A 23,257-nucleotide genomic window follows, 5' to 3' on the forward strand; every position below is an offset into this window, starting at 1 on the left:
TAAATTAACATGAGGATCTAATAGAGATACATCCCTAAAAGTGTCGCATGAACCATTTTGACCAAAATTATTTATTTATAGTACAAGTGGAAACAAGTTACATGTTTTCATTAGAATGTTGTGAAAAATATTGCCATGACTAAATAGGGCACCAACATGCCAATCGATAGTCATAGAAGACAATATAACATGAAATAAACAATACCATATCTATATTATATTAAACAAGATACCATCATCTACACTCTTATCTTTGACAACACAACCAAACTTAAGCAAACTTACTTTCCCTTTTTCTCTTTCATTTTATTTAAGCTTCAATGCCACCCTCAACTCCAACTTTCTTTTTAATCTTAAAAATAACATTAAATACTCTATTATTTTAGCTTTAGATTCTTATTTTTTTAAAGTGAATTATATATAAATTAGTTTAATTTATTTTTAATTTTGAAAACTAGTTTATTTAATAAATTTATATTGAAATAATTTAAATTATTATTATTATTATTATCTCTATTTTAATATTGAAAATTAGTTTTAAAAGCTCGTGTCATGATACTGTAAACCTTAAAACACCCAGCGAGGAGTCTCTTAAACTCTCACAAGCCTTCGAGTAGGGAAGACATCCAACATGGAAACTAACACAACAAAAACATCATTGGTAAGAGTAACAGAGATCCAAGGCAGAGGCAGAGGTCTGGTTGCAACCCGGCCCATTGAAGCAGGTCAGGTACTTATGCAAGAGACTCCTCTCTTGATTTATCCACACTCAAATCCATGCATAACCAGTTCATTCTGCGCCCATTGCTTTCTAGCATTGCCTCCCTCGCCATCATTTTTATCATGCCCATCATGCACACATCCTCTAATCTTCTGCTCCACCCAGTGCCAGTCAGGGGCTCAAACCTCTTCACACACTGAATGGGTTTGCAAATCGCTCAACATTCTCAGCTCCTCTTCATTGGATCCTGAAACCCACACACAGGCATGCTTTCTGATTGCAGCTTACAATTTAGCCATTGTTTCAACTGCTAAGTTTCAGCTTCTCTTGCTTTTGCAAGGAAATGGTGCAACAGTGGACTCACAGGCACACTTGTTGCATTCTTTTATGGTGTCCGTTATGTCATTCTGGCCTCTTCAAGGACAGCTACCTGGATTTTCTCCAGAGTTGACTGCCTCCCTGCTGTCCAAGGATAAACAGAATGCATTTGGGTTAATGGCACCTGTCCAGCAAGGTGGGGAGAGACAGGTCAGGGCATATGCAATATATGCACAAGCTTCCTTTTTCAATCATGACTGCCTTCCAAATGCCTGTAGGTCAGTATGATTAATTTTTTATGTTTTTTTGGCTTCAAAAATCTATCTCGTATCATATATCATCCCAGGAACAAATAATTATATCAGTCTAAATATAGTGCTACAGGGGGATTCGCTCTCTAAGTAGGCCAGACAAGTTAATTTCTGAACCAGAAACACAAAGGGCAGTAACTCTAACAATTTTGCGAAAATAGCGACTTCAACAATAAAGCCAACTCCAGCTTGAAAATCTTGATTTTTTTTTTAATTTAGGGTCTTAGCGGAGTCTCTGAATTGTCCTTTTCTCTGTTTAGGATTCAGTCATTGGAAAACAGTCTTTTTTTGTTATTAATGACACCGAGAAGTTTTGCAAGTGTTGATGGAAAAATAGTTGTTTTATGGATGGTTCTAAGAAGATTTGCAGGGTTTATTGAAGAAATTAATCGTTTTTATTCTTGAAAAGAGAAATAACACCTTTGCCGTCAAATTCTTTGTTTGTTCATGTTCTTTTTTGAAACTTGACCGATCACAGGCTTCTGAAAGACAACTGGATTGTTGTAACATGCTTTTTTTTTTTTTTTTTTTTTTTTGTAACATGCTTTTTTGACATGGTTTTGGACGCTGCTTTATGACACATTTGCTAAGGTTAATCGCAAATTTATCATTCCTACTAGAAGTGTTTGCAAATGTTTGATTCGAATTATTGTTTACTCAGACGTAGGTTTCAATATGGTTACTGGGACGTAATATTTAGATTCAAAACCCTTTACTTTTTATGATAATCATAGCCGCAAGGAGACATGGATGCACGTATATTTACAGAGTTACCTTTAGAATCAGACATATGTTGGGAGAGGGAACATGATAAGGATGATACACGTTAATTTGCAATGTTAAAATGAACTGCCCTTAACGTCAATAAGCTGATGAAATTGAGTCCGTTCCCCTAACTTTCCTCTACGGTGGTAATATTCCTTGCCAGTTACGCTGCAGAAACCTGCAATTTTTTTGGAGGTTGCTATGGTTGTCCTTGAAAACTCTGCTGATATGTTTTGCTTGCTGTTGGAATTTCCCACTATTTTTTCTTGTTTTTAATGAGTGGGAAATTGCTTTGATTGTTTTTTCCCTAATCTTTCACAGCGTTGTTTTTTGATAGCTGCAGATATTCTTGGAGGCATCTAGGCATTATACCTGCTCAAAATGTTTTGGGAAGTAGGGATTGTCTCCAATTTTTCCCGAATCCAAGATCCATACATATCATTAAAATATGTACCTTACTACAGGGCATGAATATCTCTGTTTAATAATTCAATTGGTTTTTGTAGAGGAAAATGAACTTTCCCTAGTGTAATCTAGGCTAATTGAATAATGCACACAAACTATATAAATCAACCAAGATTAATTAATTAGAGCAGCTGGAATGATAAATTATAATTATTGAAATTATCAGTATTGGAAATTAAATGTGCGGGTTGAGATACTCAGCTCTAGGAACAATGGTGAAAGTAAATCTCATCTCACATTGAGATTCGCTTGCCTTGGGACTAATAATGGATTTATTCCTCACCTTGGGATCAGAGTAGTCTTTAATTTTGCTTTGGGTTGAATCCATGCTGTCCAGGATTGATGCTGCCCACCATGGAAATGGTCTGCCATGTGGAAGTGAACTCACACAGTGGATTTCGGCAATTGAACTTGCTGTGATCTCTGCTGCGTGCTGACTGTTACGGACTAACATTATTTAAGAATACTTTGGGGGGATTGCTGGATTGCAAGGGATGTGCTCTCCTAAGTTGGCTCTCTTGATTGAACTGGTTTTATGGTTGTGGAAATGATCAAAGCCAACACTCTCCAGTCATGGAAATGTCCTAGATTGGTGATGTAGAATTTAGATTCCTTTTAGTGATTTAGACTGAAAGATTCCTGTTGTGAGGTATTCACACATCGCCCCATTGCAAATGGGGACCCCCCCACTTTTTTTTGCTTTCTCGGTTGTGTTAGAGTCTTTGCTATTAATCTTTGCATTGAAGGGATAAAATTTCTTGAGTAGCCAGAGAATTCATCAATTCAGGTGGAAAGGGATTGAATGAGGATTCTTCCCTAGGGTCACTTTTGAAGATTAATTTGACATGGACATTGAAGTGACTTAAGAATTGGAAGTTTGGATGAATAAAGTATAGGCAAGGGGAGAAATTGAACGAAGTGTCTACATAGGGTCACGTCCCTTGTTGGAGCAAACTTGCCTTAGGCCCGTCCTTTGCCTCAAGATTAGAGCGAATTCCTTCCTTGAGCGTTCTTGAAGGGTAAAAGTTAACACATTTCGTGAAGATTTGAGATTTGATCTAGTAGAGTGAAGGAGAGTGAAGGATTGAGTTTAAAGTTATTTGAGATCATGTACCTCTCTAAGGACTTAGGGCGAAATTTTATGTTTAGCTCCCGTACCTTGCCAAGGGTCAAGAGCGAATTTGGAGAGTCTTGTCCTTCCAGAGGTCCTAGAGCGAACTTGATTCATGTCCTTCCAGAGGTCCTAGAGCGAAACCTCCAAGTCTTGTCCTTGCCAAGGTTTAAGGGCAATTTTTATCTTTGAAGCCATGTCCTTGTAAAGATCCTAAGGTGAACTAGTAAGTCTTGTCCTTGCTGTGGTCCTAGAGCGAACTTGATTCATGTCCTTCCAAGGGACATAGAGTGAATTGTATTTTGAGTCTTGTCCTTAGAAAGGTCTTGGAGCGAAAATTGTCATATAGGTCCTGTCCTTCCAAAGGACGTGGAGCGAAATTATCACCTTGCCTTGTCCTTGCTGAGGGTCTAGAGCGAACTACATGCCTTGTCCTTGCTGAGGGTTCAAAGCGAACTTGAATATGTCTTAGAACCTTGCCTTGTCCTTGCTGATGGTCTAGAGTGAACTTTATCATTTGAAGCTGTCCTTAGAAAGATCTTGGAGCGAATAGCATTATAGGTCCTGTCCCTGCCAAGGACAGAGAGCGAACTACATTATAAGTCTTGTCCTTGTCAAGGACATAAAGCGAAATTATCATATATGTCCTGTCCTTGCTAAGGACATGGAGCGAATCACCTACCTTGACCTTGTCCTTCCAAAGGACAGAGAGCGAATGGCATTATAGGTCCCGTCCTTGGAAAGGACACAGAGCAAAATCACTACCTCAAGCAAATTATGTGTACCTTGCAAGGAACCTAGAGCGAAATTCAACAAGACAAGCATTTTGGTGCCATGATCAATTCAAAAAATTTGAATTACTAAGAAGGGGGAGTATGATCTGTCAAGTCGGCCAGCATCAAGAAAGACATTTTACATTTTTTTGTTTACATTAAACCAAGTCGGCCTTATAGCCAAAAGACATGATCTTTACCCTAAGCGCCTATAAAGGAGAAGTTAAAACATTCATCTCAACCATTAATTCAAGTATATTCTTCTCTCCAAGTGCGAATTTGAGAGCAGACCTACTGAATCTGACCAGCAAGACAGTGAATTTCTCCAGCTAGACATCAAATTTTGTCAGCACATAAGCGAATTTTATCAGAATATAGTTGAGTTGCTGCAGCACAAAGGGTGAAATTAGACATTGAAGGTGTGGACCTGATGATCAAGGAGGACAAATTTGAGCATTGAAGATGTGGATCTGACGTTTAGGGGGACAAATTCATCATAGAGCATCAGAATTAAACAAAGGAGGAGCGAATTTGTCAAAAGGGAAGCGGATTTTACTATTGAGCAGTCCAAATTCATCTAAAGAGCAGCAAATTCATCTTCCACAAGGCGAAATCCCTTCAGCTACAAAGCGTTCCTTGATTATTATCAATACTCTTTTGATCAGATAGAGAGAAAATCACATAAAATCAGAATGAGGAATTAATTCAAAATGATAGTATGTAAGGGTTATATACCATGTATGTTTGATGCCCAATTGTTTATTTTGCAGGAGGCAAGGAGAGAGATCAAAGGGGCCAGGTTGAAGGAAGATCGGAACAAGGATCTCAAGTAGAAAATTTCAGCATCAAGAACAAGATACAAGGAAGATGCCCTCAATAAGCTTCATCAGCAAATACAAAACATCAAGGAGGAGAAGATCTCAAGATATTCAAAGATTCTCACCACACCTTGGAGGCATGAAGAGATCAGAGGAGTGTTAAGGAGAAGTCATACAATCACTCCAAGGCAAGCAAGCAAGGATAGAAGAAGGACTCAGCTACATCAATAATTCCCATCACCACTACTTTGAGCGAGCTAGATAATGTTGAGTATCAAGAGATATCTCTTGATATCCCTTCATGATGATGAATGAAATCAAGACTATGAAGTGCAAGATTGAGGTGGCATCCCTGTCACTACTCCACCAATCCAAGGGGTCCATATCAATGCGTCCAAGTTCAATAAATCAATCTCATATATGAAGGCACAAACTTCGATGTACCTACCTTTGATATCTATTGGTCCAAGCTCATTGAATGTAATTTTCTCATTGGCTAAGGAGAGTTTGTTGTAACAAACCTTAATTAGGGTTTCATTGTAAAATCTTGGCCATTGATGGAGAATTAATCTTGACCATTCATTGTAAATGAGCTCTCTATATATAAAGCTCAAACTCTTCATTTTGTAAAGGTTAATAGTGAGTAGAATAGCTAATAGTCAATAGATAGTCTTAAGAGAATAGAATAGTAATTAGAGTAGAGTAGGAGGAGAAGGCAAAAATTGTTGCCTAAGTTGTAAAGGAACTCCATTTTCATTGAAGTTATGGTGAAGTGTGTTGTTTCTTTATAACGTGCATGGTTTCTTGTTGGATCTTCATGTTAGATGATAAATAATTAGATTGAATGGAAGAATTTGTTGAATGCATTTGTGTGGAATCCGCCCAGTCCATACCACTAGCATCTTACTGATTGTAAGTGTGCCTTGTGTGGTCAACTGGAATGATATGAGCTTAACTTCGAATCTTTATTCATCCATTGCTTATGCATTAACTTGAATGGTGATCAATGTTTGATGGTATCAATTCAAACATCTTTGAAATGTCCTTAGAAGATTGCACTGAGCTTGTGTCAAATTGTTCAAGTTGATGGTGAGACCTCGCTCGGTAGGGTTCCATATAGTCATTCATCTATGTTCTTACATTCTAGGTCTTAGAATAGACTCCCTCAACCCTTTCCTTTTGCCCTTTTTTCAATTCAAGCTAGTTTAGGACAAAGAGCATCACCATATAGCAACATCAGATGATCGAGTTTCAGCAAATCAAACATTTAGGCATTCAAATGTAAGTCTTCTTGTGATTCCAGCATAATCACATCAACCAACAGAGCTTATCCACACGTAGTGACCCTACATTCATGAACCTTGGAGTCGTCTCGAATGATTCTTAAAGCTAATCTTCAGCATTCGAGAGATTTTGTTCAAGAGGGGATAAGATACTTTTTGGTATTTTATTCTGTGTTTGTATGTGCCTAAAAAACACATCAACAATTCCTAGGATGATTCATTGATTCATAGGATTTTAGATAGGAAGTGGGTGATAATTAATGCTAAATGGATGCACATTGAATGCCTTTAAATACCAAGACAAAGAAACTAATGTACCAAGATGGCTCATAGCAAGAATGAAATGGTTGGCAGTTGTCAAGTTTTGAATTTGAATCTTTGAAATTTGAGGGTCAATTCTGTGTGGTATACAGGGTTGATCCTGCATACTATGTGATTAATGTGGGACAAAAAGTTGCAAATATTGAGGCAGGTAATGGATGTATGGTTGTAAGTGTATCAGTATGCATAGGTGTAATGATTCCTAAAGTATGGGAATTTGCTGTTACAGGAAATATAGAATCAATTATTTGGGAATGACTGTAAATGAAGAGGTTGACAGATTGGGGAATGAATCCAACTTTGTACGAGACTATACCATTTTTTTAATATGTAATTGCATTAAGTCATTCCATCAAAATAGGCCCAAAAGTAAATGGTAATTGGCATGTGTATGCAAAATTTATCAATACATTTGGCCTCCACTTTGAGGTGCATGCGAATCCTATCATGAACATGTATCTTAAGGTAAATGAGCACACATAAACATTCATGCAAAGTAAATACTTGACATAAAAGGATATTGAGGTCAATATGGAGTAATGTATCTCACTAGATCTCACCTTTGTGTTCATCCTTTAGTATGCGTGCTTCATGGGAAATTGTAAAACTGAGAAAATAAATGAAATGGGTAGCCTTTATAATGCAAGTAAAGATAAAAACAATTGCAAGTTGAATTTACTGTTGATAATCAGGAAAGAGAGGAGAGAGCATGGCTAGAAAATTCTGTTTGCTCAAAAAAAGGTGATGGTAATGTACTACTTAGTAGTGACTGTGGGATGACATGGGATACAGTTGTTGCCGTTTCATGTGATCAAGATCCGTTTGGACATGGTGACAAATCTTTATATCAGTACCTGTAACTCTTTGTGAGCTCAACAAAGGAGTGTTAGCAATAGGATATGCCCCTCCTCCATTTGGCTGCATCCATTGGATGCAATGAATTGAATGAGCTGGAAAAATAGCACATGAAATGTAAATGTAAGCCAAGTATATAAGCATATTAACCATGTAAAGTAAAACATTGTCATGGATGCATTGTGCAGCAATCAGATTCTCGAATGATAGGCATGGTAAGCACATGGGCTGGATATAAGCATGAAGGAATATAAACTTTGCCCTTGGTATAGGCAAATGAAGATGGTGACATGGTCCTTAATGCCAAGAAACACTTGTGTGAGTACATACATCACAAGGTTAGTCATATGACTACACTATGGCATCCAAGAGCATGAGCACACAATGGTTGAGGTAACACAATATGTCCTTGGTGGCTAGATAAATCTAGGTGCATGTCATATGAGGCACTAGCACATGTGACCAATAATGTGGGGAAGGTTGCAATGCCCTAGGTTGACACACCTAGGACAAAACCGACCAAACAACTCTAATGTTTTGAATTAACTAAGATGCAACAACAACATGTTGCGTTGCACAACAAATGGACACAAGTGTTACATGAAACACAATAATAACAATATAAACAACCTCACCATTGCTACAAGCAAGGTGGAATCGGCATAAGACTTACCCATCACGAGACAAAGCCATCATTATGAACCTATGAGAGGGGAAAATGACACCCAAACGACGATCGGGTATTTACCCCATGATCACCCTCTCTCGTGACACCGCACAAGGCAAGGATGAGGGAATTGTCAACCTCAAAACCACACCAAGACACTCTAACAACTCAACAAACACAACAGTAACCCACACAAATGGTGAAACGATTAGGAGCCAACACACCTTGAATAATTGACATGACCACTAGTTTTTGGAAAAAGGAGTAAGATGAGGGTAACAACCACCTCCAATCCACTCAACAACCAACTAAACAACACCTAAACTCAAATGAGTTTTTCTTCCTAGGAGGTTCAAGCCCTCCACCAACTAGAACAAGTTACTTCCAAGCAACGACATGCTTCCCAAGACAAATGGGTGCCATAAAGCTCAATGTATGACACTTGTCGACAAAGCAACAACTTGGGAAGGTTCTCTAAGCCAATGGGAACAACTTCTGTATACAAGGTTTCCCCAAGAAATGGACGAAAGACCCAACAAATGAAGAAACAAGAAAAACAAGGCACTAGGGGGATACTAGCACCCAGATAGGACACTAGCGCAAGTGTACGGTTGTCCCAATTTGGTGGTGGAGTCTTGTTTTGGCCCAAGAATCTCAGACATGCACTATAGTCCTCTAGAGCTATAGTCTCGACTCTAGCACTAGTGTCATGATCGGTGAGCAAACCTAAGCTCAATTTTGGTCTCTAGGACAAGAGAACCACTAGGAAATTACCATTATGAAAAACAAACTCAAAAATAGTGAAAATAATCGAGGAAACAAAAAGGTCCTAGACATTTGATCACATCTTGCACTAGCCCGCAAAGGGATAACTCCCAAGGGCCATGGGGATCATAAAGAGGTTCTAACATGAGGCAAACTGTAATAGGCTGCTCTATCTGCTATAGTTTTTCCCTAACAACCCCGCTGTTGGTATTTCTTCAAACAGTTTGCAAGCATTCAGTAATGGTCCAATTTTTCTCTCCTGAGGTTTCTGTGGTTTAGTTGAAACCTGGTGCGATTGTGGTTTATAGTTTCATTCATGAAAAAACATTACATTCAAGGGCAATGCATATTCAAGCAAGAAAATATCTTATGCTTCATTCCTTGTGCCAACTAACATACATTAATATAAACATTGAACTTTCTTTTCAGATTTACTGATTTAATACAATGCTTTCAACCACTAACACCACTGTTTTTAGAGTACAATAAACTTTTCACAACTACCAGAATGAGGAAATATGGAACCTGGTTATGATATCACTGTGACTTTAGGTGAACCTCTATGCCCATTCTCTCCTTGACCTGCTGTTACTCTTTTAACTTCACTCCTCCAATGCGCAGTCTGAAATATTCATTAGTCGTATTCAGGAGTTAATATGCAATGTTCCCTGTGTATTGTGGCCAAATGCTGATGCGGTTCAGACGTTTTGACAGCTGAGCATATTCTGAAAATGGTGGTGACTGCTGCCAATTTCTGTTATGCCTTCTGTGCTTCGACTCAGTCTCAGAGTGCACGGCCTGCTAACCATATGCTGCCGTCTTCCTATTTCCAGATTTCCTCCCACAGACCCTGCGATTTCTGAAATCATCAAACGCCCCTATGAATGGTTTGGAAAGGAATGTCTGACATTTAGGAAGGTGTATTCAGTGGCGTTGAACCCAGCAATGACAACCTCTTTCAAACCCGTGCCAATCTGCCCTATTGCCTGTTCTATGTTGGCAATATATAGACTTTTGACCAACTGTGATTTACCACGTGCAACTTGGAGTTATCAGTGTGTACATTTTGCCCACCAGCCAAGAGTGATATCGTGCCAGAATGGAGAAAGATCCCTACGCACAGTAAATAATTTCCTAGCGCCCAATCACAATAAAATCATTCCACTTCACACAGAAAACGATAGAACCACTCCCAGGTAAAGGTATTTAGTCCGCTGTTTGCAGTCTAAGGATTTCGAATGGCAAAGGTTATAGCTTCTTATCGAAATAACACCCTTTCCATTATCCAAGCTACCCAGAACGTATTCTTTCAGAAGCAGCTGTTTGCTGTATAAACCCCATGCCAAATACTGGAGAATGCACTATAAGATTTTGAACTGAAAGCTTGCTGCAACTGAATAATAATAAAAAACAGTGCTCTGAGTTAAACTTCTTACCAGTCCGGTGTACCCTAGTTCAATCTGATAAATATGTTCTCTCCTCCATTGATAACTTTCACCTTGAATGATATCCCAAATCTGGTCTTTCACAGGCAAGAGAAATGTCACATTTGAGGGATTATGTCCCCAAATGCCAAGAAGATTTCCAGATTTCTCCAGAAACACAGTTTCTCAGTTTCCAGGAATACAATTTCCAAGATGAGTTTCCAGCATTAAATGCTCCTATTTATCATTTCTTTTGGCATGCGTCCCAAAGCACTATCAATGTGGGATAAATGAGAAATAGAATAAAAATAACATTATCCCCTTATGTCTCCACAAAGAAGGGGTACTTTTAATATTTCTTTTAAAACATTAGCTTCAGCATAAAATAACCCCTTAAGTTAATAATTAAATTTAACTTTAGAAACTTTTGATTTTTGCCTGAATAATTAATCCCTTTATGAAAAATGCAATCCAGGCGAAAGAATAAATGCACCAAAATGATGTTGACCAAAATCGCACCAAAAATTTCTCGTCACTGTGCTCGAATTGACTTACTATAAATAGTAAGTGCTTGGAAACTTTGACAAATCAACTCCGTTTGGCCTGAAACTGAATTTGCCTAGGCCAAAACCATCACAGATCCCTGCAAAGTCCTGGTTAGCCTTCGAGACCATGGCAAAAAGGACTAACGACAAATCGTCAGATAACTGCTAAAAAGGGGACATTACACAAACAACACTAAGAGTGGAGGGGAAAGTGACCTAAACCTCTCATCCACCCAAGACCACATAGAGAACCCCTAAAGAGTTCCTCAACGAGGTTGGTTCTCACAACCATGTTGAGACATGGACCAGCTAGGACTCGAACCTAGGACCTTCCATACACTGTTGGAGTGCTCTACCACTGAGCCACTGGCCCCTCTTGGACCAGTCCATCGTCGGTTCGGGTGTGGCTTATTTCCAACACCAACAAACCAAACATGCAAGAACGGAAAAAGGACAAGAGATTTCAATAACTAAAAACTTGTTTTCTAAGCTTAGGATTCATTTTAAAACCCAAACCCAGATGTGCTCTATGTTCAGTTTTTCAACATTGCAATGCAATCAAAAACCACACAAGATGACAAGTGTGTTCAACTCAAACATCAAACAAAGCATTCATATTGCTGATTCCATTTATGTGTTTGGTTTACATTACTCCATACAAGATGTTCCATAATTCAATAATTTACAATTTCAAAAGAGGATTTAGGGTCTTGAGTTATACATGTCCATCATAATGAGAAAATGAGAAACTAAAGGCAAGGAGAGAACCTCCACTTGCATGTTAACTAAACCTCCTCTAAAGGTAAAGCTTCCAAGAACTTTGATCCCCAATGGTGGTATCCTTGCCACCCAATCATGTGGTACCTTTAGGTCCATTCCCATCGTGTTAGGAGATAGTCACTTGGGCACAAGCACATCATTCATGCAGAATAAGGAACATGGCTCACAAACACACCAATCAATATAACATCATGTACACATGGCATCAAATGAAATACATCATAGCATACACATGGCACAATCATGAGCACTTATAGGCCAACTGAATGATCACCAAGCATGAACACACATGCTCAAGGGGATAATATCACCAACTATACTCACAAAGGCTAGTCAACATCACAAAACGTACGACACAGTCATAAACACATGCAACCATGGTCTCATATAGCACGAACATACTCACATGCTCTTAGTCTGATATGGCACAAACATACTCATGTGCACTCGAGTCTTTTCCAATCATAACATGGTCAGAGATGGGTCTCTTGTTGAACACAAAGTCCAATGTCATCAATGATGAGAAACTCATAGGATCTAGGGAAGAAGTGTCATTGTAAAGCTTGAAGGGATGGCTGAGCAGAGTTGGGTATTAATCAACTCGCCTACACGAGGAACCCACCAGCAAGCCCCATCGCTCTTAGAGTGGGCATTCGTTCTATGCTCATACCAGGCCTATACGAGTGCTCTGATTATGCCATAGGCATCATTATCTTTGCCATTTTTATTTATACAATCTCTTTAATCATCACTTATTGCAGAAACTCTTTGCCCGTCATATTCTCAAGCCCCTTTGCGCCCCAACTGATATCAAGAACCACCCCTTTCCTATAGCCTACACCTCAAGTCCTAGGTTCTTCATGCCAATTCACTATTTGGGCATCACGTAAATCAATGTAAAATTTCGAGGGATAAAAATGATGAGCACACACTTATATTCAGAAGGGGGGTGAATCAGTATAAGACAAACTTTTACTTATTTAAAATTTAACAACCACAATTATAGCAAACACACAAGATCCACACAATTAAGAACAAGATTTATGTTGAAACCCTTTTCAGGAAAAACCACAGAGGATTGTTTTGATCTACTGTCCAAATCTAGCCACAACAAAAATAAACTGATCTTACAATATTTGTAGGCACCAACCTACTGGAGACACCAATCCCCACAATTGAGCACCAACTCAGCAGGAGGCACCAATCTCTTTTTTTACGAAGCTCCAACCTGTTTTGCAGAATTTCACCTTTTGGATGTTGTTTCTTCAACAGATGAACATATTTTTCTGCACTTTCACGCTTCATAAAATCTGCTTTGCATTAAATCTACTCTATACTATATTTGAATGATAGAACATTTTCTTACACCATACTTACAAATATGCTTCACCATTTTATATCCCTTTGGCTGCCAAAATTAATTACGTAAACAAATAGGTCAGCCCTATAAAATTAAATCATAATAATAAAATTCCATGACTCAGCCTCCAATTACACCTATTTCAAAAAAAAAAAATTCCTTGACTCGGCCTCCAATTACACCTGTTTCAAAATAATAAAATTCCATGAGCTGGCTTCCATTTAAAGTCAATATAATGAACTATCTCCCAAACTCTGACATCGACAACTTTTGTCATCAATGACAATATTTTCAACAATCTCACTCTGACATTAGTGACCATATTTCCAACAATCTCCCTTCTTGAACAAAACACACTTTGTTCTCAATGACAACATATCCGACAATCTCCCCCTTTGTCTTGATGGCAACCTTGCAAAGAATTAATCATCTGTGAACACAACAACAACATAAAACTCCCTCTTTTTGCAATGCTTGCCCTTATTGTAACTCTCCCCAATTGACATGAATTGGCAAAGGGATGTCCAATACTTTCACATATAATCTCCCTTTTTTTGTAATTTTTTCTTTTGGCATCAATTGTATCAATCTCACTTTTCCTGTAACTTTCCTTTTTGAAATCCAGCAGCTGATCTTTCTCTGAGCATAACACCAAAGAATCTATGGAACTAAAAGATAATACAGTAATTAGCTCCCCCCTGAAACTGTGCTTCTCCCAACTTCTGCTTGAGCTACTCCACCTTGACATGTTGTTCCACTACCTTAATGTATTTCAATGTCTACTTCATCTAGAGAATATGACACTGCTATGTACTCTGCCTCTATTGTGTATTTTGCCTCTACCGTGTATCCTGCCAACAACATAACACTGTTGCTATCATCAAACATTGCCTGCCCAATTCACATTCGTATATGCTGCTAGATTGAAATCTTCACCTCTGAGATACCACAAATGTCCATAGTGCCTTTTAGATATTCAAATATTCTTTTGGCTGTTTGCATGAGTCTCTTCTGCTTAAAAACATGCCACTATGCCTACTGTTGCATAATGTTTGGCCTTGATGTTGTCACATATAGTAGGCTGCTGAACATTGATTTGTATAGTGTCTGATTATCAAAAGTTCCTACAACCCATTCTTCTATGCTATAACCAGATCTCATATGTCAGTCCTATATAACATCTTTCTCCCTTGATCTCACTATGGATGTATAGGTTATTTTCTCTTTTAATTGCCTCTGCAACTAATTTTCTGTACTTTCCTTTATGATCTCACAACCTTGAGCGTGAAATTTGAAGTTTTATCCTTGATAACACATTTGACTAACACTAAGAAGATTATGTTTCAAGCCTTCAACCATATGAGACATTTTCTATTTTTGTCTTTCCATTGTCAAGTCTAAGAGTACCTTTTCCAGTTTTCCTTTCTGTAGCATTATCTCCAAATTTTATATTGCCTTTATCTACTTCCTTTAAAGTGAGAAACTTGCTCTTGTCCCTTGTCATGTGGCTTGAGCATCCATTGTCAATCTATCATTGGTTTCCTTCTTCTTGGGCATGAAATGCAGTTTGCACAAGCACAAACTTCTCTTTCTTATGTTTTTCTTTCTTTTGCTTCCTTTTCCAAACTTTTGCAGGTTCTTCCTTTTGTTTAGCACAAATATTTACTTTCCCATCTATCTAGGAGATTCCACATAACCACTTCTATAAAAGCATGCTATATGACCAAAGTTGTTGCACTTATAACATATGTAATGTGGTGAAAATTAGGAATTAGGGTTTTACCAAGTAAATCCACTAAATTACCCAATTAACACAACATACATTGAAGAGGATTGAACCCAATAGATCTAGGTTCAATCCAAATGGGGAGGAGATTGAGATTCTGATCGGATTCACTAGTTATTATTGGTTATCCTCTTTCTTAGTTGAATTTGGAATGTAATTGTGAAATTAGGGTAAAAGTATGAATAAGTGATGTAATTGTCGAAAACAGACTACTATAGATATCCCATGGAGCCACAAACTTAGATTTGGGCAAAAGAAGATGTTTAGAACCTATTCCTAAAAATCCGGGTGATTTTTCTGGACCAGATAGCACAAATCCGCCTTGGTCCTCTGAATTTTCTGCTTTTGAAAGTTGAATTTGTTCGTCATTGTCGACTCTATTGGAATTCCTGAGTACAACTCCTGCATCTGTTTCTTGCACACAAAAAGAGAGGGAAAGATGTTGGGAATAGGGGTTTGTCTTAGGCAAAACCCCAGTTTTGGAATTAACCATGAAATTGAATTGATAAATGTAATGAAAGACTGTAATAAAATACTTTCCTTTTGAAGGAAAGGCTGAAATGCTTGAAACAACAATGTATACCTGTTGTGACCATTTCACACTTCGCCCCATCAGGATGGGGACCCCCTCTTCTTTTTTGGTTTTGCTTTCTCTTATCTAGGTTCTTCTCTGCTTGCTAGATGTTTTGAGTGAGTTAGTGGTCGCTTGGGGTGGGTAGGTTAGGGTTTCCTTTGCAGAGCTCACCTAGGGTTTCTTTCAAGGCCAAATTTGACCTACCTTGGGGAAGTCATGTGTCGTCTGCCTTGAACCCTGATGTAATCTTAGAGGGATCTTACCTTTCAGGGGATGGAAAATGTATAGATTGTGCAAAGAGATTAAAAGGTTTTGAGTCAGGATAGGTTAGGGTTGCTGGTTTTTTGGTCAGAGTCTTGTCTTCTGTCAAGTCAGAGTCGATTGAATGGAGCCAGTAAGAAAATATAGACTTGAATGACAAAGAGAAGATTCAAGAGGATGAATTTAAGGCATGATGGGTGGAAAAGGTCAAGAAACTTGAGCTAATTATAAATTTCGCTCCTGACCCTTCCAAAGGGTCTAGAGCGAAATTTCATTAAGGACCCAAGATTTCACCTGAGTCAAAGAATGGTTGAGCGAATTGGCAAGGATATGGAAGGATATGCATCAAGGGGTGAGGGCAAAGTCAAGTCAATTTCAAGAGGAATTATGCCAAGAATAGGAATTTCGCTCTTGACCCTTCCAAAGGGTCCAGAGTGAATTCCTTTACAAGACACTCCACCTTGACCCAAATTAGGAGCTAACCCATTCCCAGGCTTGAGTGAAGGCAAAATACTTGTTTGAGTGAAGAAATGTGGAGAATGAAGATAGGATTTGAACCCAAGGATGAATTTCGCTCCTGACCCTTCCAAAGGGTCCAGAGTGAAATTCATATAAGACCCTATTTCTTCACAAAATCTTGAACTAGATGCCAACTTGAGGAGCAAATTCACTTGATCATGATGGAAGGAAGCCTAACAAAGTATGTCCAAGGCATGAGAAGGAGAAAGGAAGTGAGAAATTAGCTCAAAATGAAAATTTCGCTCCTGACCCTTCCAAAGGGTCTAGAGCGAAATCCACTTTTCGTCTGTTTTGCTCTTTAATATGACCAAATTTGTTGACTTCTAAGGCGTGTTGGGAAGGCTTTGATGCATATTTGCCTTTGAGAAGAGGTTTGAGGCGACGAAATGATGAAAATCAACCTAGAATGAGAATTTCGCTCCTGACCCTTCCAAAGGGTCTAGAGCGAAATCCTCATTTGACCCTCTATTTTGCCTAAGGCATTGAAAAGTGAAGATTTTGAGCTGAAGATTTTGAGCTAAGTAGATGGCAAATGGACTTGATGGTAGTAAGGAGAGGTGAGTTTGATCAAACTTGAAGGCAAATTGAGGCAATGGAGTGTGAAATCAACCTAATTTATGAATTTCGCTCCAGACTCTTCCAAAGCGTCCAGAGCAAAATTCTTAGAAGACACCCATTTCTTCCTTGATTAGACCAAGATCTTAGTTTCTAAGGCATGTTGGGAAGGTTTTGACACGTTCTTGCCTTAGGAAGTGATTGAAAGCATTGGAAAGTGAGGATTTTGTCCAAGATTGTGAATTTCGCAACTGACCCTTCCAAAGGGTCCAGAGCCGAATTCTTCATAAACCTCATTTTCTCCCTTGTTTAGGCCAATACTTTAGCTCCTTGGGCATATTTGGAAGTGGATTAACATGTCTTTGCCTTTTGAAGTGATGGAATGTGAAGAAGTGAAGGATTTTAGCCTAAAACTAGAATTTCGCTCTTGACCCTTCCAAAGGGTCCAGAGCGAAATTCCCAAAATCTACCTTTTTCTCTCAATTTTGTGTCAAGCCAAGTGTGGATCAGGGTAAATTATGATTGGAGATGTCCTTAAGCATGGCTTTGAGTTGCTTGTAATCACCAAATGTGAAGGAATTGAGCTAAAACTAGAATTTCGCTCCTGACCCTTCCAAAGGGTCTAGAGCGAAATTCTTGAGAACACCTATTTTTCCCTTGAAGAAAGTGAAATCCTTGGTTTTTATGACGTGGATAGGAGTGGAGTGATGTGTCCTTGCCTTTTGAGGTGGATTGAAGTTGAAAAAATGAAGAAATGAGCTCAAAAACATGGATTTCGCTCCTGACTCTTCCAAAGGGTCTAGAGCGAAATTCCTAAAACCTATTCTTTCTTCTAATTTTGTGTCAAGACAAACCTTGATCAAGGTGAAATGAGTTTTGAGATACCCCTAGGCATGCCTTTGAATGGCTTGTGGCCACCATTGATGGAGATTTTGAGCTAGACCATGGATTTCGCTCTTGACCCTTCCAAAGGGTCCAGAGCGAAATCCTAAATAGGTCCTGTCCCTGGCCATGATTTTTAGCGAAATTCTCCTTTCAAGCCATTTTGAGGTCAAGCAATTGTTATCTTCGTGAGAGGGGGATCCAAAGTTGAGAGTCAAAGGAAAACAAGGTATGAAGAATGAATCTAGGTGAAGGAAAACAAACAAGACATGATTTTCGCTCTTGACCCTTCCAAAGGGTCCAGAGTGAAATTCTCAAGATCACCTAATTTGCTCATGATGGAGGCTAAGGTAGGGATTCCTAGGCCTTGGTGGAAAGAAGTCTAGTAAATGCTTGCCTTGGAAAGCAATTTGGAGTAAAAAAATGATGCAATTTGGACCTAATCACAAAAATCGCTCCTGACCCTTCCAAAGGGTCCAGGGCGAAGTCCTTTGAAATCCACATTTTTTACCTTGTTTGAAGGCAAATTGCAAGTTCATAATGGCAAGAACATTAGAGGTTAAGGATCAAGATGGTGAAATGATGAAAAAATGGAGAAAAGTGGCAAACATTAAAGAAACTTCAATATCTCCTAGACTTGCCTATGCCTCTTCAAGAGATTCACAAGCAAAGTCACATTCAAGACACTTTTTTTCCTCTCCTAAATTGCTAACCAAACCTCATTTGGATAATTAATGCAAATCCGCCTTGATTAAACACTTGTCAAATGGGCTAAATTGATCTTTGAGCCTTAAAATTCGAAAAATTCACTCTTTACCGCCCAATTATATATATTTTTTAAGCCTTATTGCTAGGTCGGCCACCTTGGAGATGAATTTTTAAATTATATTTGTTTATTTAAGAGATCGGCCTCTTAGGAAAAGGATGAAGGCGCCCTATAAAGGAAAGCAAATGTTGCAAGCATTAACCATTCATTCATACCTTCTTCCTAAGCGATTTTGAGGAGCAGAATTGGAAGAGCGAATTGCAGCAGGAAGGCAAATTTCTGATCTAAGAAGGCTGGTCAAGGACTGAATCTGCAAAGGCGAACCTGAGGTGCAGACCTGAAACTTTTGAAACCCTTTGAATATCACTTGGAAGGAAGGCAAATCCAGCAGCAATCTCCATTTTTTATCCATCTTTTAGGGTTGATAATTAGAAATCAAGGACCAGGGATGTGTAATCTGATTTTTGAAGATGTATTGAAGGTCTGATTCAAATTTATATGTCAATCTTCTTAAGGTTAGGTCTTCAATAATCTAATTTGATTTGTAGGTGATGTCAATTCGAAAATTCATAATTTTAGTGGTTTATCCTTCTATTTTCAAATTAAGGTTCAATTGTTTCTTTAAGAGATCTCAAGTCACCTATCTAAGGTACTATACCTAAACCTAACTTAAGCCTTTTTGTAGGTAGCAAATGGCGGCCCCCAAGGCAAGTGGATCTGCTACTCGACAGGCTCTCATTAAAGAAGATCAAAAGAATGATGATTTGGAGACAAGGATCGTGTCCAAATGGAGCAGTATTGGCAACACCAACTTAGGAACTTCAATGTGAAGAAGTTTTGAGAAGCACTCTACATTGGCAAGCCATCACCTATAGCCAAGAAGATAATTGAGAGTGGCATCATCAAGGCCGCAGGCTTCCCTCTCGCAGTCAGATGCCATGAGCTAATGATCGAATGTGCCAGACACTATGATTCACATTCAAGGACAATCGTAGCCAAGGATGGGACTGACCTCGCCTATCTTTTGAGAGGAAGCTATAAGTGAAGCTTTTCATCTTTCGGAGCTGAGAGATATGACCTACAAGAGTTTAGTAGGAGCTAAGTCTGTCTACGAAGATGACCTTGATACCTGTCTAAACTTCATCAATAAGAATTGGTTACTCAAGAGTAGGCCTCGCTTGAATAAGATACCCAATACGCCTCACAGGATTGATTTCCAAGAGGAATTCAAAGACTTGATAACCATGCTCAATTGGGTTATAGGTGTCTTTCAAGCCTTCTTTTTCGACAAGTGGATGTTCTTCTTTATTCAAGTGATCGTCCAAGGAAAAGGAATGTTCAATTGGGCCAAAATTATTAGCAACAACCTAGATGTGTAGTTGAGGAGGCTAGTCCCTACTAAGTCATTCCACATGAGTTCATATGTTATATATTCTTTAGTCAGAAGTTTTGAGTATGCAAGGCTACCACATAGAGGAGTTGTTGGGAGAGGGACAAGAGAGATAAGAGCATGTGATTCTTATGCTCAATTGCATTATCCGCCTAAGAATTACTACAAGCTAGTCAATGACACCTTCACAATGTATATCACTAGGATGTTGCAAGGAGGGATTCACCAACGACTATCTCCAGAAGCACAGGAGTTCATGAAGAAACATGGTTCATGGTTCATTCAATTTCCTAAATTCACCTACATCAGGGTCCATGGATGTCCTTCACCTCCTTATATGTTGCCAAGGTATCCTACGGATAGAATAATATTACGTGAAGTGACTAGACAGTTGGCGTCTTGTGCTAAAGCATCAAGATATAAGCATGGGAATGGTATCCCCATAACTATTTCACTGGGAAATTCAATTGAAGTGTGTCCTAATTCTCAAGCAGCCGAAGATGCAGAAAAGGAACTTTCTTTGTATTCATTCACATCCTTTGCCTCGAGAGAGAATTTTGATCCTCATGGTCATATGGAAGAGACAATTGGGAAGAAGTACAGACATGTGTTTCAAGTAGAGGACTTCTGGATGAATGTTCAGGATGATGTGGAGGTGAAAAGAAAGATGCATTCTAGATTACCCTTGGATCTTATCAGGAAATGTTAAGTTTATAGAGTAGCTGATCAAGCACAAGACAGTGGTAGATATCTCCAATCATCCTATGAGAAGGAAGGCAAAGAAGTGAAGATAGATTGGAATGAGCAGGAAGTTGCAGACTTAAGAGCATTGATGGACCCAATTTTGAGTTGCACTCGCAGATGGGTAGATGTCGAGCATCAAAAATTGAAGGAACAGAATATAGCCATGACATTCAGCCTAGAAGCAAGAATAGAAGAAGGAGAAGCAAGTGTAAGTGAGAACACTTCTCATTCCAAGGGGTCAAAGAGAAAGGAAGGACCTGAGAAGAGAGAACCATCCAAGAAGAAACAAAAGGTGAATCTTGATCGTCCATCGAGTACTTCTTCTAGACATGAAAAGGAGATGAGTCAAGGAGAGGATCAAAGAGAGATAGTGTATGAAGTTGATGAGTCTATGGAATCCACAGTGCAGAATGATAAACAAGGCAAAGGACGAACACCTCAACACTCATCAAGTCAGTCCCTTCCTCTCCAAGTTGGTGCTAATGAGCAACAAGAAGAAACGAATGATGATGAAGCAACATCTTCTTTCAGAGCTGAGGGGCCTTTGCCTGAGGAAATACAAGTAAGAGAGAGAAAATCTTCCATTCCAGATTGGCTAAAAGAAAGACTTACGAGGGTAGTTGTGGTTGAAGATGAAGAGCAAGTATTTGATTTGGAAAGTCTCCTAGGAAACTCTCAGGAAGAAATCGAAAAGAAGAAGGCTACAAAGATGTCAAAGGTAATTAGAGATGATGCAGGATCCAGGAAGATACAAGTAGCTACACCAGCAGTGGACAAGTATGAAGATGAGATTGTGGTAGAAGAATATGATTTAGAGACATTTGATATTGGTCCACTTACCTCCGAGCAAGCCATGGAAGAAGCAACCGTTTCAGTAAGAGCAGTTAATGATAAACTAAAGGAAGAAATGGAGAAGAATAAGAGGTTAGAAAAGGAGGTTAACGCTTGGAGGAATTATTTTAGCCACCTCAACCAGCCATTAAGGCGACAAGATCCAACAGTCTCGCCCTTGCATGTACTCCCTCCCGAGTCAATAAATGAGGTAGAAAAGATGAAGAACTTAGCCCAACTCATGAGTACATGGATTGATGAATCCTACAAGGTAGCCATGGAATTTGTAGCAAGAATGATGAAGACAGTCCACAGAGCTATCCAAGTCCTTGAGATCATTCATAATCTAGTAGTGACTGTGGATGCCTTCACTCACACTAGAGATATTGTCATCCCTGTATTACAGGTGGTAAGAAGGACATCAAGACAGGCTTTAGCACAAGAGAAAATAATTGATGGAGGAACCCATAATCTTCTACAATGGTCAACTTTGCTCCAAATGAAAGAAGTCCTATTCGAGGACATCAGTAGTAGATGCAGCCGAGTGGAGGATACTATCCATCCTATTCAGGGTAAGGTATTTGATGTATTATGTACAATCCTTGACAGAAGGATAGAGATCGAAATAGATGTGGATGTCCAAGAATTGGAAGATAGGATCAAGGTTATTTTTTGCAAAGAGGAGAACATGATCACATAAAAGCAACGAGATGAGATGTATGCTACTATGTTCCTGATCGAGAGAACAAAAGAACTAGAGCACGGGTGGGAGACGACCCCTTCTTGCAGCTTTTGATCAGGTCCTTCACTTGGAAGAGCGGATGAAGAACCTGCATGAGATTCCCATTGCTGAGATCGAAGGGATTACATCCAGATTTATTGAATATGCCAGAAAAGAACATAGAAAAGGGAACAAAATTCTAGATGAAAAGTTGTTATGAAATGATGTGGCAATTCAATTCCTATTGGGCTATGTTTCCCCGTTATTTGTGCCAATTTCTATTGGCTATGTTGTGATAATGCTTATCTGATTAGGGTGTTTTTTGTGGCAAACCCTAATTAGGGTTTAGGTGTCAAAATCTCAGCCTTTGATCTTCTTTAGATCCAGGCTGTTCATTGTATTTGAGAGTGCTATATAAGCCCTCACTCAATTCATTTTAAGGAGTTAGAAAAAAGAGAAGAATAATAAGATTGTTAGCAGCAAAGAACAGTTGTTGTTATATTTTGCTATGAGATCAATGAAATATTGAAGTTATGGTGTTTTATTGCAATCTTTGTGGCTTTTTACATGGTTGTTTATCTTCTTGAATCACTCTTAGTGGAGATAGTACTCAGATTTTAGAATTAGCTTGAGTGATAAAATGTTGTGTTTGATCTTTTGGTAAAATTCATAGTCCAAACCACTAGCCACTTACTGATTGTAAGCGTGCCCTATGTGGTCAACTGGAGATATTGAAATTGTTTAGAGTTCAATCATTATTTTTATTTGAATATCGATATGTATCTAATTGATAGTGTCTTTGTTCATTAATGATTCGAAAATTCTTGAATTCCCTTAGAAGATCGCACCGATTCCAGTAGAGTTGTTTTATGGCAATACTGAAATTGGTAGAGTTTCACCAAGATCACTCTCCATTTAGTCATTCTTAGGTCTAGTTTAACATAGC

General features: G+C 38.7%; 1 protein-coding gene across 1 annotated transcript in view; it reads left to right on the plus strand.

The window, feature by feature from the left end:
* The first annotated feature begins 561 nt into the window (after positions 1–561).
* Positions 562–23,257, plus strand: part of LOC131037959 (histone-lysine N-methyltransferase ASHR2) — a 60,469-nt gene continuing 37,773 nt past the window's right edge. The window contains exon 1 of the mRNA XM_057970225.2: positions 562–1,317. Within this exon, the coding sequence (XP_057826208.1) occupies positions 632–1,317 (686 nt within the window). The 5' untranslated portion in view covers positions 562–631. The remainder of the gene's footprint in view (positions 1,318–23,257) is intronic.

Source organism: Cryptomeria japonica, chromosome 9, assembly GCF_030272615.1.
Source record: "Cryptomeria japonica chromosome 9, Sugi_1.0, whole genome shotgun sequence".
Classification (NCBI taxonomy): Eukaryota; Viridiplantae; Streptophyta; class Pinopsida; order Cupressales; family Cupressaceae; genus Cryptomeria; species Cryptomeria japonica.